The sequence below is a fragment of the Carya illinoinensis genome, chromosome 9 (assembly GCF_018687715.1).
Source record: "Carya illinoinensis cultivar Pawnee chromosome 9, C.illinoinensisPawnee_v1, whole genome shotgun sequence".
Lineage (NCBI taxonomy): Eukaryota > Viridiplantae > Streptophyta > Magnoliopsida > Fagales > Juglandaceae > Carya > Carya illinoinensis.
The window spans coordinates 19122277-19137117 of record NC_056760.1 but is presented as its reverse complement, the minus strand read 5'-3'; the positions used below and the strand labels follow the sequence as shown (position 1 = coordinate 19137117).

At 35.2% G+C, this 14841-nt stretch overlaps 1 protein-coding gene across 1 annotated transcript; it reads right to left on the bottom strand.

The window, feature by feature from the left end:
* Positions 1-662: 662 nt before the first annotated feature.
* Positions 663-14011, bottom strand: LOC122277161 (obg-like ATPase 1). Its single transcript, XM_043087054.1, has 12 exons — positions 13750-14011; positions 13171-13338; positions 12167-12290; positions 11229-11320; positions 7160-7258; positions 6086-6199; positions 4700-4764; positions 3039-3155; positions 2066-2141; positions 1708-1800; positions 1181-1231; positions 663-989 (listed from the first exon to the last, which is right to left on the bottom strand). The coding sequence occupies exons 1-12, from the start codon at positions 13834-13836 to the stop codon at positions 891-893; spliced, it is 1185 nt and encodes a 394-aa protein (XP_042942988.1). The 5' UTR covers positions 13837-14011; the 3' UTR covers positions 663-890.
* Between the last annotated feature and the right edge of the window lie 830 nt (positions 14012-14841).

Here is a 14841-nt window from a genome sequence, read left to right as displayed (position 1 = left end):
CATCCTTACACTTCACACACCACACTTATTTTAATTTTTTTTATTTTTTCTATAATAAATATGTAGTATGTGGATGATAAATAAAATAATTTTAATTAGTTGAATAAGAATAAAATGAAATAAAAAATAAAAAAATAAAAAATAATATTTTAATATATAAAGTGTGATGCGGAATGATATGTAGCATTTTTTTTAATAGTTAGTTACATAATCTATATTAATAATTTACTTAATTTTAATTTAGTAATTTAAATAAAATATTTAATTGATTTATTTTAAAAAAAATAAAAAAATAATTAGATCGAACCAAATGGACTAACCGAATGGAATTGGACCGACTAGATGTTTGATTCAGTCTGGTCTAGAAAAAATGATGAACGAAAAAATAATAAATTGAATCAGACCGGATCGAACCTGACTGGACCGGATTGTTTTCACAAAGTGAAAAACTCAAACGACTAGTTTTACAATTAACTCTTTAATTTTCAGATTTGAGGACCTCGCACTTCAATTCAAGTTCAGCTTTAGCATTTGTTCAAAGCATCCATCCGGCAATGAAGATCACCAGAGATTTAAATAAAGTACTTATAATTAGAGTATGCTCAAAATCTGTTTATGCAAATCCTTAGATATCTCTAAAACCATTTTCAAACACATTCGACTTGGTTCAAATAACTATCAACTATCGAAAAAATTTCTCTATGTACTGAGATCATTAGATTTAAGTTTAACAAACATGTGCTTCCACAAACTGCACCAAGGAATACAAGTAGTTCGTACTTCTTTTTATCACCTCTTGGGTGATAGGTGATAAAATGTTTATAAATATAAACTCAAGAAAATATCCAACTCACCAGAGTAATTAAACGGCCAATTAAAAATATATCATTTCACTTTTTCCCACCTCCGGAAACATTGAATTTGAAAAATATTACGTCTGCATCCTGAACCACATAAGTTTTTCCCTCCTGTCTATATTTCCCGGCCGCCTGCAAGAAAAATAAAAAAAAAATTGCAGTATGCATTAGTTTCCCAACTAGAAACGATCAAAGGAATTCAGTGATGAACCTCACACGTAGCACCCTCGATGATGCCACGTGGTAGATTTGGGTAGCAATGGCAAGGTGGATGTAAATATTCGTAACCATATATGTTGACATCTGAAGATTAAAGTGTATACCTTCACAGCTGACTCGCTACCAAGCTCCTTTAGATCATCAAATTTCATTACCTAAATATTATCACATTATATGCAAGTAAATATTAAGGCACATCAAAAACAAATAAAACAATAAAATCAAGTATGTATCAAAACGGGAAATGTTTGGACAGCGATAAGAAGTTTTTGTTCCCAGTCATGCTTTTAGAGCTATTTTGACAACTACGAAACCCATGTAATGCCTTTTGCAATTAACAGCATGGTAAAGCAAACCATGATTGATGAAACTTCAACATCAACATTACTTCTTATGTTGATGCTAGCAGGGAAAGAGGTATGACAGTGGTAGTATAGGAAGAGGTCAAGGCAACGGCTAAAAAATACACGTATTAAATGGTGGCACAGAAAAGTAATGACGAGAGTATCTATAGCTACGTTTACAATGGTCATTACGTGAAAGCTACTTTCGAAGCTTGTTGGAAGAGAAGGAAAAGAACCAGCAATAATTTAAATAAGGACAACATAAATACATATGAGCAAGGGACAACCTCGGCACAAATGAATCCTCTCTCAAAGTCAGTATGGATGGTCCCTGCAGCTTGAGGAGCCTTTGTCTGCCGTCTAATTTGCCAGCATTTCACCTACAAAATGTCATTATTTGGACATTCCACCATTAATGCTTCCAAGCAATGATGAGGAACACAGTATAACAAATACGTGCAAATCATTAAAGATGGGTGATGATGGTGGAGACTCTTTGGTTCAATAACTTCAGATACTGAAAGTAAGACAGATGAGAAAAAGACACTCCAACAATAAAGTCACTGTTAGAAAACGGACAGAGACAGCAGCAAACAAAAGAAAAGGAAGTTACATATCGAAAAAATAAAAAGGAAGTTACATTACCTCATCAGCTCCTGCTGTGAAGAAGTATATCAAATTGATTGCAGAAAAACCAGTCTTTATGATCTTTGGAAGGGCACTGTAGCAAAGTAAAACATAGTTGTCAGTTAACTACGCATTTACTATTTATCTCCGCTGCATGACCAGTAAATACTATTTCAGGAAAGTTGAAGACAAAACATGATGAGCAAATAATTGGAAAGAAAAACCAGATATGGCAAGAATGTTTTAGACAACTGAGAAAAATTTTCAAACTCCAGCCGCTTGCAATAATTTCAAACCCATTCCAAGATTTCTTTAGGGCAGTGAAGCATATTAGATACCGACCTCCGGAAACAAGAACACTCCAATTCAAGATTTTCTAAACCAAGATCAAAAGCATCATTCGAAATACGTAACCATAATGAGCCCCTTCTCCACTTGTAAATACCTATCATTAATATTGGAGCCCAATTTCATTTTCATAATGTCACAGTTCCCCTATATTTCTCATAGGAAAAATGAACTAAAAACAAAACACTACCAAAGTAAGATTTGTCTTTGGTACTCCACTTTACAATATGCACCCAAAGTTGTAGTGCGGTTACCCACTTCAACTTTTTTTTGATAATTAAAAGAAATTTGATTAATACGAAAATAGCCCAAGTACACAGGAAGTATACAAGAGAATGCGTCTAATTACGAAAAATGGGCATAGCCCTACTTGAAACTTCAACTTTATTATGAGGGAAATAGAAAGAATTGAATAATTTATGGGAAAGTTAGTAGGAAAGTACAGGGTCCCTTTAAAAATAAGAGAGCATAATAGCAGTAGTCAAATACTAATGGGTTTACAATGGTCATTCAGCACATGACCAGGCTCAAATTCATGTTAAGTTTGAAACACAGACCACATAATTTTGTTCCTAACATTTACATCAAATGTTAGCAGTCATCTGTACCTCATTGACACACATCTTAATAGGTTTGGACTAACCTTTGTAAGTTGTTCTCCTCACAATATTTTGTGGCTTCGTCTGCTGGCAAGTCAGCAAGATTTCTCTCTAACACACAGCTGAAAGGAATAATCGGTTCACCTCCATGTTCCTGCACCCTGATAATAAACGCAATTATTGGACTCTGATTTCTTTCAACAAAAAGCAAATCTTGAAGAAAATGAAGAACATAAAAAAGTAACATGGCGGCAATAAAGAAGAAACATATGAATTGGCTTGCAACTATCAAGTAGTTGAAGGAAGATAAGGAAGCAATATAAAGTGTAGACAGAATGCACTAAGTTGCTTCCCAGACTTTTCTACAAGTTAGCAAGTTTTAGGTCTGTTAAGATGCAGTAAGCTCAGTGTTAAAATGGTCAGCTCAGGAACATGCTATATGGTATTTTGGTTTGCCTCTGACAACTAATTCCACATGCATTCTTGTTGCTTGAATATTTCATATTTCATAGACAGTTAATTAATACACAGTATAACAACATACTTCCTAGTCAAGTTCCTGACATTTAAAACTCAATGAAAGGACTGCATTGGGTAGACAGCTTGCATTATGCCCTATAGTGTGTGTGAAGGCTAAGACATACTAAATTGAAAGTCAAGAGGACCACATGATCACACCAAAGGCGAATTATGATGAAGAAAAGTGGAAACTGGAGTCTCTCTCTGGGCATTTGAAGTTTGAATATGAAAGCAAACCAGAGGTCTAATGTAAGCAAAAGAAGATGATAAATTAGCTCTATCAATACAATTTTACTTGTAAAAAAAAAAAAGAAAAAAAAAAAGATAACAAATTAGCTGCCTATCACCCCGAGAAGGTGCCTACTGCACTGACCCAGCAACTTGAAGACAGCTCTGAATCATGACATTAATGCATAACAAACCATTCTCCAACCTTAATTCTGCAGTTAATGGATCACATGAAAACTGTATAGTCTCGACTTATAGCTGAGTTATTTTATAAAACCAATTGTATTACAAGTGCAAGTGATGAGTACAAGATATGGATAGTTGCAGTGTAAAGATGTTTCGTGGGCAAGCTAAAGCTTAAGACTCCACTAGGACCATGCCTCACAGGCAAGCTAAAGCTGAAGACTCCATTAGAACCATGTACAACATTTTTTTGGGTGGTGCTACTGTGCCGCTTCCTTTTTTTAATAACTAACCACGTGGCATGCCAGATTGAGCAGTAAGGTTGATGGGGGCAGAGTAGCATTTTCCCATTTTTTTAACTCAGAATATCTTAATCATTTTTGCTGGGTTGATTCCAACCATGTTTAGAATGGGTTACTTATGTTACCAAATAGCAGCATTAGAGCACATAAACACAATATACTTTTATCTTTTGAAGAGAACATAATACCTAAGTTATGATGAGACATCTTGAGAGTATTCAGATAGCAGAACACAGGCAGAAACACACCCACAAGTGCATGCACAAACACAAAGGAGAACACATTGCCTAGTTCTTGGAGAGAAATCTTAAGGGTACAAAGAGATGTGCACAACCAGGTAGCCACACAAAAAAAAACAGAGAAAGACGCCTGGGGAGAGAGAGGGGGGGGGGGGGGGGGGGGGGGGTGGGGACCATAAAAAAGATAAGCTTACAAAAATCAAGATAATAATTCAAGAAAAATACAGGACATACCAAGCATGAATCTTTGGCAAGAATTTGTTCTTTTTTCTTTGGTAATCTTTCTCATTCATGTTAACCTGTAGAGAAAATAGGATATAATTATGATCACACAAGATTTTCATTTTCTAAACTAAATATGACTCAGTTCATTCCCAACATATAATACACAACAATATCTCTCTACTATGTTTTAAATCTAAGAAAATACGGAGTACTTTTCCTTTGTAAATGCTCGCCTGATAAAAGAGATGCTACAAGGCAACTATCTTTTCACCTTGGAAAACCTTATTCAGAGAGAAAATTACTAATTTAGTTTTACAAAGCAAACCATGGCACTGTTCTATTCATGAAACATGATTTGCGATTCAATTGATATTTTTACTTGAAAAATATATTATCTAGTTGGTGTGAGATTTCTTATTGATTTTTTATATCAGTAAGATCTCTTGTTGAATTTACTTGTATATCCCGATATTCATTAGCACTCAATCCAAGCTTTTACTTTTTATTTGAAATTAACCATATGAATTTCCCCACAAAATGACTAAGTTCCACCTGTGCCCCTTGTTGTAGAAACACATAATTGATGGCTAGCACGTCTTGAAATTACTATATATATAAGCAATTTGCACCCACACAAAAATTACAGGGAATCAGGAGCCCAGATTCTGTTGAACGTATAGAATTGAACACATAAAGAAAATCAACTTACTAGACAAACTTAATAGGCACACAAAAACAGACTTTTAGTGGACCAAATAGATCGAGAAGGGGTTACTTTATTTGGATTGAGATGTGTATCACCTCAAGTTTCTAGCACAGCTTTTTTTGATAAGTAATAATTTTAAGTTTCTAGCAGCTTTTTGCCTTTGATATAGAAGATGGTACAAGGAATCAAGAAACCTTTAATCTAGCATGGGAACTCCTCCCCCAAGCCCACAAGAACATCAGTTGTTTCATCTGCTAGGGAAGAAGTAGCAGAGAAGAAGTATGCCACATATTCACCTAGCTTTCCTTTATTCCAAAAAATACAATCCATAAACATTTTTCTATGGATAAATACAATTCATACAACTGAAGGGAATCAAATTCATGGCCTCACCCTCAACACGTTGTTTATGGTGGGCAGGGAGACCATTTAGGCTTCTATTCGCATGAATAGTCCATGATTTTGTAGTCATATTTTTCAGTCAAAGCCTAAACTAAGCAAAGCTGATTATGAGCCATCGGAACACTGGCTAGATTTTTTTTTAGGGCAGGGTGAGGGGCTAGGACTTGAACCTAAGTTTACTGAGCCAAGGCCTAGGTGCAAAAAATAGAGATATTAGGAAACAAACATAGCTCACTTAACCCAGGACCATTAAAGATTATCCTATTATCATGAAGAACACAACTCACCAAGTAAACAACAGGCTTCGCAGTAAGCAATTGAAAAGTATTTAAAATCTCAATATCAGCAGCTTTCCATTCCCCAAGACGGACATCTTTTCCATCCTCAAGCCATGCCTTGACCTGTAGAAATGAACACCGCCATTTTGTTACGTACACCATATAGAACGAATTCAATATTCTATAACACCGTGTGCAAATAAACTTGGAGAATACAGGCATGCTTGATTACTACAGAAATTAAAGCCTTTAGAAAATCTTAGAGTATAATACCCAAAAAAAATACAAAAATGCTAAAAAAAGGGGAAAATTATTAGGTACTTCTGGGGTAGAGATGATGTGGTACTACCATCCTATCACACGCCATGTAAATAAAATTGCTTATATAAGCATCAATTTAATTGATGCGGCATCCTATGATAGGAAAGAAGTGCCACGTGTCTATACTCTGGGAGTATCTAATAATTACTCCCAAAAAATGATTGAAGAAATCAAATTCCATGCTTTAACAGAAAGCTTAATTGGCATCCTCTAAGATACTAGTGGTTCATTTAATGTTCTAATTCCATTGGTCTCAAGTAATCAAGTACTTGAGAGTCTCCCAATGACCACACCCACTGTTTTTACTCTTCAGAATACTGTCCATTCATGTCAACATAGTTGGACCATGACCCTTTTTGGAAAGTAATGCAATCACATTTTATATATAGATGCTTAAGAAATAAATTTAAACGTAAATGGTTACAAGTGAATACATACAGCTGTAAAATAAATAAACAAAAAATTAATTATCTAACTTGGATTTCATGTATACATCTTGTGTACTGGGGTATCATCCTCTTTTATCTTTATGGGTACCATCCTTTATCTTACTCATAAAAATTTATTTAACTCAATCTGCAAAGAAACCATCGATAGCAGTGGATGACAATGACCAATAAGAGTTAAAGTAAGACTGTGTGCTATCAAAACCTTTTCAACTACTTCAACATTTCCAAACAAGATATACAACTTGTTAATACACAAACAGAAAGGTTGCACATTCAAGTATTGATACCTATTTTAATCTATCAAAACACAAACCTTGTCACAGAGATCATGCTCTATTTTTAACTGCTTGTCATTGCTCCTCTTCATGCTCTTTTCAAGATCTTCTATCCTCTTTTCCATAAACTCAAGATCCTATGGTTAATTCAAGAAAAAGAAGCAAGGTTCAGAACATTTGTCTCAATGTAAACATTTTATTCCAAATCAAGAAACATGGCAGACAATTCAGAAAGACACTGATGGCAACACTACAAGGATATTGAGAAAAGATACCCATTGAACATAAAAATCATAATTAGTAGCAAAAAAAACTGAGACAATAAGAAATTAAACATAAAGTACAAATTTCAGATCATATTTAATCAAGATCTGCATTCTGGTGACTTCAAGATGTTTTGGTGTCAAAACATTTTTTTTTTCTTTTAATGACAGGGGAACTGCCCCACGGAGAGACCTTATGACTCACCCATGGAACCTAAACCCCCAGGGAGACTAGCACAGCAACCCACCACAATGGCCTCCCACTTAAATTGCAATTTGATCCTAGGGGAAATTGACCCTGTGACATGGGGCTCATGCACACAAGTTTGCCCGTACCACTTGGGCTACCCACGGGTGGGTTTTGGTGTCAGAAACTTGCTTATGTTTAAGAGAGTCTTCTTGGGAAATGATTGGGGCATAATGCCACGGAGAGGGAGGACTTGTGGTGATTGGTTGTGTATGTCAAATATGGTAACATGCGGACAGGGCCGTGTTCTAATGGCATTAAGGGGTGTCAAGCTTTGGATGCGGAAATATTTTTTTTCATGAATGAGAAAAATTTTAGGAGTGGGATGATTTCCCTCCTTTTGGTGGATTCAGGGTGGGTGATGGGTCCAACATATTTTGGCATGATGTGCGATTGACCTTTTTTTTTTTTTTTTAATCGGTAAACAAGATTTTATTGATCAAAAGAGTAGGCAAAGGCCCAAGTATACGGGACATACACAAGAGCAAAGCCTATGCGTGCTTAGTTTAGAGATACAATGAAATCATGAAATGACAAGCCATGAAAATCAATTACAATCGACCGATGGATTAAAGTATTGAAAAACAGACTTCTAAGCTCTTCCATTGATCGCACGTGATCTTCAAAACTTCTTTCGTTCCTCTCCCTCCAAATACACCACCATAAACATATTGGAACCATCTTCCAAATAGATCCAATATGAGAATTACCTTAAATGGCTTTCCAAGAAGCTAGGACGTCCACCACCCGTCTCGGCATCACCCAAACTAATCCCACCTGAGCAAAACCTTCATTCCGCAATGTCCTGGCAATCTCACAATGAAAGAGTAGATGGTCAACCGACCCTTCACTCTTTTTACACATACAACACCAATCCAAGACTATGATTCGACGTTTCCTTAAATTGTCTAGAGTGAGGATCTTCCCCCATGGAAGTCGTCCATACAAAAAACTTTGCCTTTAGGGACGCCTTTGTCTTCCAAATACTCTTACATGGGAATGAATTTGTACCATGCATTGTCAATGCATGGCTTTGTAGGAGTGTACTGAAAACTTCCCTATCTTAGAAGGGCACCAAAAGATCGTATCTCCAACTCCCGCCAACAACCAGGTGGAGTACAATAGATTAACTCCGAAAAAGCCTCATTTTCCCATTCTTGTGCATCTCTAGGGAATGTAACATTCCATTGTGGAGTGCCATTAGAGAGTACGAAGTGGTCTGCAATTGAGGCTTCTTTCATGCTTGCCATGCCATAAACTTATGGAAAAGTTTCCTTGAGCGGCATATTGCCATACCATACATCATGCCAAAATTTAATTTTGGATCCATCACCCACTTTAAAGCAGGTATATCTTGAATATGAGTCCCAACTTCTTCTTACATGTTTCCACAGCCCCACACCATGGGGCCCATTCACCTCCTTGGTGCACCATCCTCCTCATGGTTCCCCATGCTTCAATCCAATGATACTTCTCCACAAAGCCCCCCTCTCATTGTGATATCTCCAAAGCCACTTACCAAGCAAAGATTTGCTGAAAAACTGCAAGTTCTGAATACCCAAACCTCCTTGAATAGGAGAGCAAATTTTGGCCCATTTCACCAAGTGAAATTTGAACTCATCATTGATCCCCCACCCCCATATGAAGTCATGTTGGAGTTTCTCCATGCGATGAGCCACTTTGATGGGAAGTGGAAATAATGATAGGAAATAGGTTGGCAAGTTGGAAAGAGTCCTTTCATTAGGGTGACCCTACCACCTTCAGATAAATACATCCTTTTCCAACATTCGCAAAGCTGTATCTCTTGTCACTAGTCGTTTAGCATATCTTTTTGTAAGGAGACTTCGGTGGGCAGATCATTTACAACTCTCTGATAACACTTCACAGCAGAATGTCACCTTTACTATATCAATGTCACCTTTGTTCCTTACTCTATAGTATTCCCATGGGCTGAAGAAGATGGCAATGAAAAAATTTGTTGGATTCTCTCCAAAAGATGGACTTTCAAGGTCAGATCTATTTATCACATGCTTCACCCCTCATTAGCCCTTCTTTTCCATGGAAGGGTATTAGGAGATCTAACATACTTTCAAGGATAGCATTTACGTATGGTCAATAGCCTTGGAGAAGATTTCAACTTTGGATACCTAGAGAAAAGCACGTCATACAAACGGAATAGTGCTGCAGAAGTCCATTGGAAAGTCATGGCAATTTAGCAATCTAGAGGATGGTCCTCTTGTGCTCAACGTTATGTATCTGGTGGGAAAGCAATGCTCACAATTTCAAGATTGCGAGACAAAGGTTATAGAATTAAAAGCCACTTATAACAAATCCCTTTCTGTATGGATGGTTGCTAACAATAGCTTTTGAATTTGGTTGAAGTGGTACAGAGATGAGAAGGGATTTGATAGATATGAACTCATATATGATGTAGTATATGTTAGAAAAGAACTTTTTTATAGGTACATATGCTAGTAAAGAACCTTCTACTCGTACACCATAAAATAGATTCCGTTGAGTACCTTACACACCATCTAAGAGTGCAATTCATTCCTAAAATTCATAAATTTATCCAATCCCAAACAATTAATTAAAATACCTTTTGTAATGCTACCAATAAAAAAATAAAAATTAAAAAAAAAAAATCAGTTAGGGATTTTGGACAAAATAAACCTTCTAAATTCTACAAATAACAAAGTCATAATGCCCCCATAAGTCCAAATGTATAAATTATAGCCATCGGTAACATAGAGCAAAACATGGGACTACACCATCCCACCATGATCTCACTCTGTTTTTTTTTTTTTTTTTTTTTTTTTTTTTTTTTTTTTTTTTTTTTTTTTTTTTTTTTTAAGTAATAAGAGGTTTTATTGAATCAAGTAAATAGACATAGCCCAAGTACATAAGAAGTATACAAGAGAAAATCTCAACCTGTTAACAAGGCAATGTTTGATAACCCCTGGATTTTTAATCATTTTTTTTAACAATCTTGATCAAAGGACTTCTAGACACTATCACGTCAACAGAATGGGATAATGGTGGGATCTGGAACAGTGGGGTAGCTTCTGACATTTTCCTTTAACAAATAATTGCATGAAACAAAAGAAAATCATTTAGTGGAGTTGGAATGTGTTCCTCTCTCCCTTTGTCTCATCTCTCTCTCAAACACACCATTGTTTAAGCATTCATAGGACACCCATCACCCACTCATATCCTTTCCAAGCCATGTCTCTTTCTCCTTCTCTCACCATAGAAACATCTTGAGAACAGCAACTTTAGCCTTCCATGAAATTTTTTTCATATTTTCATTGCTTTTCGTATTTTCATTGCAACACAAATCATGAAAATTCAACCAATGGAGGGATTAGCCATATCTACATGATGCCATAATAAAGCTGACCAAATAATAAAACTATCAGCTACGGGCTGCAACGATTAATAAGACTCTAATCAACCCTCCATAATTGAAACATATTTACAAGCATTTGACAAAAATCACTTATCAAAAAAATTTGACAAGAATTATGGAGGTGGAAGCCATAGATACCTAACTCAAGTTAATAGAAAATGCCAAAACCTCAGAAAATATTAGCATACCTTTAGTCGCAATTCTGCACTAATAACCTCTAGATCCCTCACAGGATCTACAGAGTCATCTACGTGGATAATATCTGGATCTTCAAAGGCACCTAGGGGAAAAGAAAAAAGGGATCAGGTAATATGATTGTTAAATTACACTAGATACATGATTTTTTTATTTGATAAGTTACTAGCTAAATGAAAATCAAAATATAAAAGCTAAAAAATAAACCATTCACAAAATTGATATTCCAACTAATTTCCAGTGTTATTTCAACAGCATGCAAATAATAAATCAATGGTACCACACAATATAGATAGGAAAACTTGACTACACTTTGCTCCACTTACCATCTGTTAAGGTCAGAACATACAGGTTCACTATGTCGAAATATGTATCAAACCTCTTAACCTCAACCATACTACTAACTCAACTCATTTACTAATCAAGCCAAGCCCAATCTTAGATAAGCTTTCTTGTAGATCACAAACCTATTTATATTTAATTAACTATGCTTTGATATAAATAGCAATCATTTTATTATAACAAAGATTTTCTCTAATATTTATATTTATATAATTGTGCCAGGCCCGGGCTTGAACTCAAGCATGGATTAGACTTGTCGAGCTCAATCTTGTTAGTTGAGCAAAGCTCTTTTGTCACCATAGGTCTCACAAAGGAGTACGAACAATAAAGAAAATTGCTCTAATCAGGTAACTATACTATACCCAAGACTATAGGCTGAACTATATGCCAACTCAAATACCAAGTAAAAAAACATTTCTATGCTTGCGACCCATGAATATTTCTTATCGATAGTATTCATTATCTTGTTCTTATTCTGTCATTTAAGCTAGTGAATTACTTCTTCACACCCACACACACACACTCACCCACACCCACACAAATTGAGTCAGCATTCATGTATGTACTACTAAAAATATAAGCATCTTACGTAAAACATGGAAGATGCCATCAACTGCACGTATGTGAGATAAGAAACTATTGCCCAACCCTTGTCCTTCATGAGCACCTCTCACCAATCCAGCTATATCATGGATTTCTAAAAATGCTGAAACCTGAACATGAAAATAACTTGAATAAGCCGTAAGAAGTACAAGCTCCATTATTGTGCACAAAACTTCATGAAAAAAAGTATATATATATATATATATATATATTTCAGAATCAGGTTTCTGAGTCAGATTCTGGACAAACCCTTGGTCGTGGGACACTCTCATAGATAATGCTACCCCCTCCTAACTTCCATTCTCTATAGGCCTCAGAATTTTTAATTTTTAAGGAACCTAATTGATGAAGGACAGAGCAGGGCTTTTTATTTTTTTATTTTTTGCGCTATCCCTTTTTAAAGCTATAGATTATTCACAAAATGTAGAACTCAATAATCATGGGCATGAAATTTCAACATCCTTCACTAAGTAATTGTGGTACTCTTCCCATCAATACATCCTATGCAGTATTTACTTTCTTTATTCTGGACTGTTCTTGTCACCAACATCATCATTTAGGACAGTCACAAGAAATAGGAGTTTGAATCTCAAATAAAGAGCATGCAGAATCAACAAGACCAACATAGATACATAAATACTGGGGCTAAGCTCAATATAACTCGAGGTCGATATATTAAACATGATGCATAACTAAAAACTTTCCATGGAGTTGTAGATAATGGATTTTGGCAAAAACACCTCACAAAGCCACTCGTGCACAGCATATGCTAGATGTTCCTATGCCGGAAAAAGATCTGGTAGTACATACAGCTTTCAATAGGAACGAAAAAATATACCAAAACACACCTCCCACAGTTGCTATTTACATGAAAAGTGCTGGCAGTCTCTGTAGCTCTTATTAGAAATGAAAAAAAAAATGCCAAAGACGCCTCCCAGAGTTGCATATGTACATCTCCATAAAGTATGAGCAAAAGGCTAAGTCACAAACCTCGCTTTTGGGCTTATACAATTGGCAAAGCCATTCAAAACGCTCATCTGGGATGTATACCCGCGCCTCATTTGGCTCAATGGTACAGAAAGGGAAGTTTTCAGCAGGTATTGAGAGCTTTGTAAGTGTGTTGAACAGGGTCGATTTTCCAACATTAGGTAATCCAACCTAAAAAGAAAACAAAAATTCAAGGCTCATCAACAAATTATAAGTTGTAGATTACTAAGAGTAGCAATGATTTACATTCAAACAAAATCTATAATTCAATAAAAACGTGAACTTGTAGGGACATTTCAGCATACTGGGATCGGATATGAAACCAGAAGGGGCAGATATACACGAAGAAACATGCAATTAAGGGACCCAAAGACCAGCAGAAGTGGAATGCAACTGAATTCCAATTCTAAATAGACCAAGGGCGAAAGTCTAAAATAGGGGTACGGATGAAAGTCTAAAATCAGGACATTCATTTCTTCTGTTTTACTCCCTTTTCAGTGTTTTCAAGGAGACCAAACAGAAAGAACAAAACAATTAATTTCGAAATGGAAAGAGGACGTGAAAAAAGAAGAAGAAACTTACAATCCCAATCTTGAGGTGAGATGAGAATCGGCCAAGGATGGGCCTCTCTACTGGTGCTTCCTTCGACTTCGAAGCTTTGGGCGGCATTGTTTCACTGAGAGAAAATGGAAATTTCTAGGATTTTGTACTAAGCGACAGCGGACGTGGTGGTGCCTGAGTTATGGCTGCAGCACTTGTACTCTCCAACCCTAGTCAAGTCCTCGCGTCGGCCGAACGCATGGCTAGCTCTAAAACCCTATCGTGTTCCATTTTTTTATCTCCCTCCCTATTTGTCCAAATAATACGTTTTGCAAAAATCTATTCATAATCTTAATTCTCATCATCTTATAATATATTATTAAATAATAAATTTATAAATAAAATATAATAAATAATTCCCAATCATCTAATACTAAATCATAAAATAATAAAAAAATAATAAAAATAAAAATGATGAATAGCATTACTTATACATTTTTCTCTTCAAAGTTCAAAATTTTTGTAGAAATTATAGTTCCCCTCGCGCCCCGCCTCCGAAAAGAAAAACTATCGATTTTTTTACTTTACAGTCTAAACTCTAAAAAATTTCAATTTATATTCCAAATAATTTATTTTTGGAAAATAAAAAGAAAAAGTGAATAAAAATATTATAAAATTAAAATATTATTTGAATATAATTTTTTTGTACTATTTTTATTTTAAAATTTGAAAAAGTTGTATTATTTTTTTTACTTTTATTTAAAAGTTTTGAAAAATTATAATAATAATTAGGTATTTAATAAAAAAAAAGGTTAAAAATTTACAATTGAAAAATATTTTATGATATCACATCTAAGTGCCCAAATATAGCGAAGTATAAATTAGGGTGGACCGATGTTAGCAACTTAGACAATTGCTTAGACTATCTCACACTTTGTATAAGGCCTCCAACCATTAAAATTGATGTTAAAACAGTTAGGATTCCTACTATGCGAATTTAATATCTTTAGTGGAGTATATATTACAAATGTTCTCTTTTGGTCTCTAAGTGAAGAAATAATATTGTTATATTACTACTAGATGATTCTATATTAATAGATTAATTAATATAATACTATATCAAACCCAAGTAGG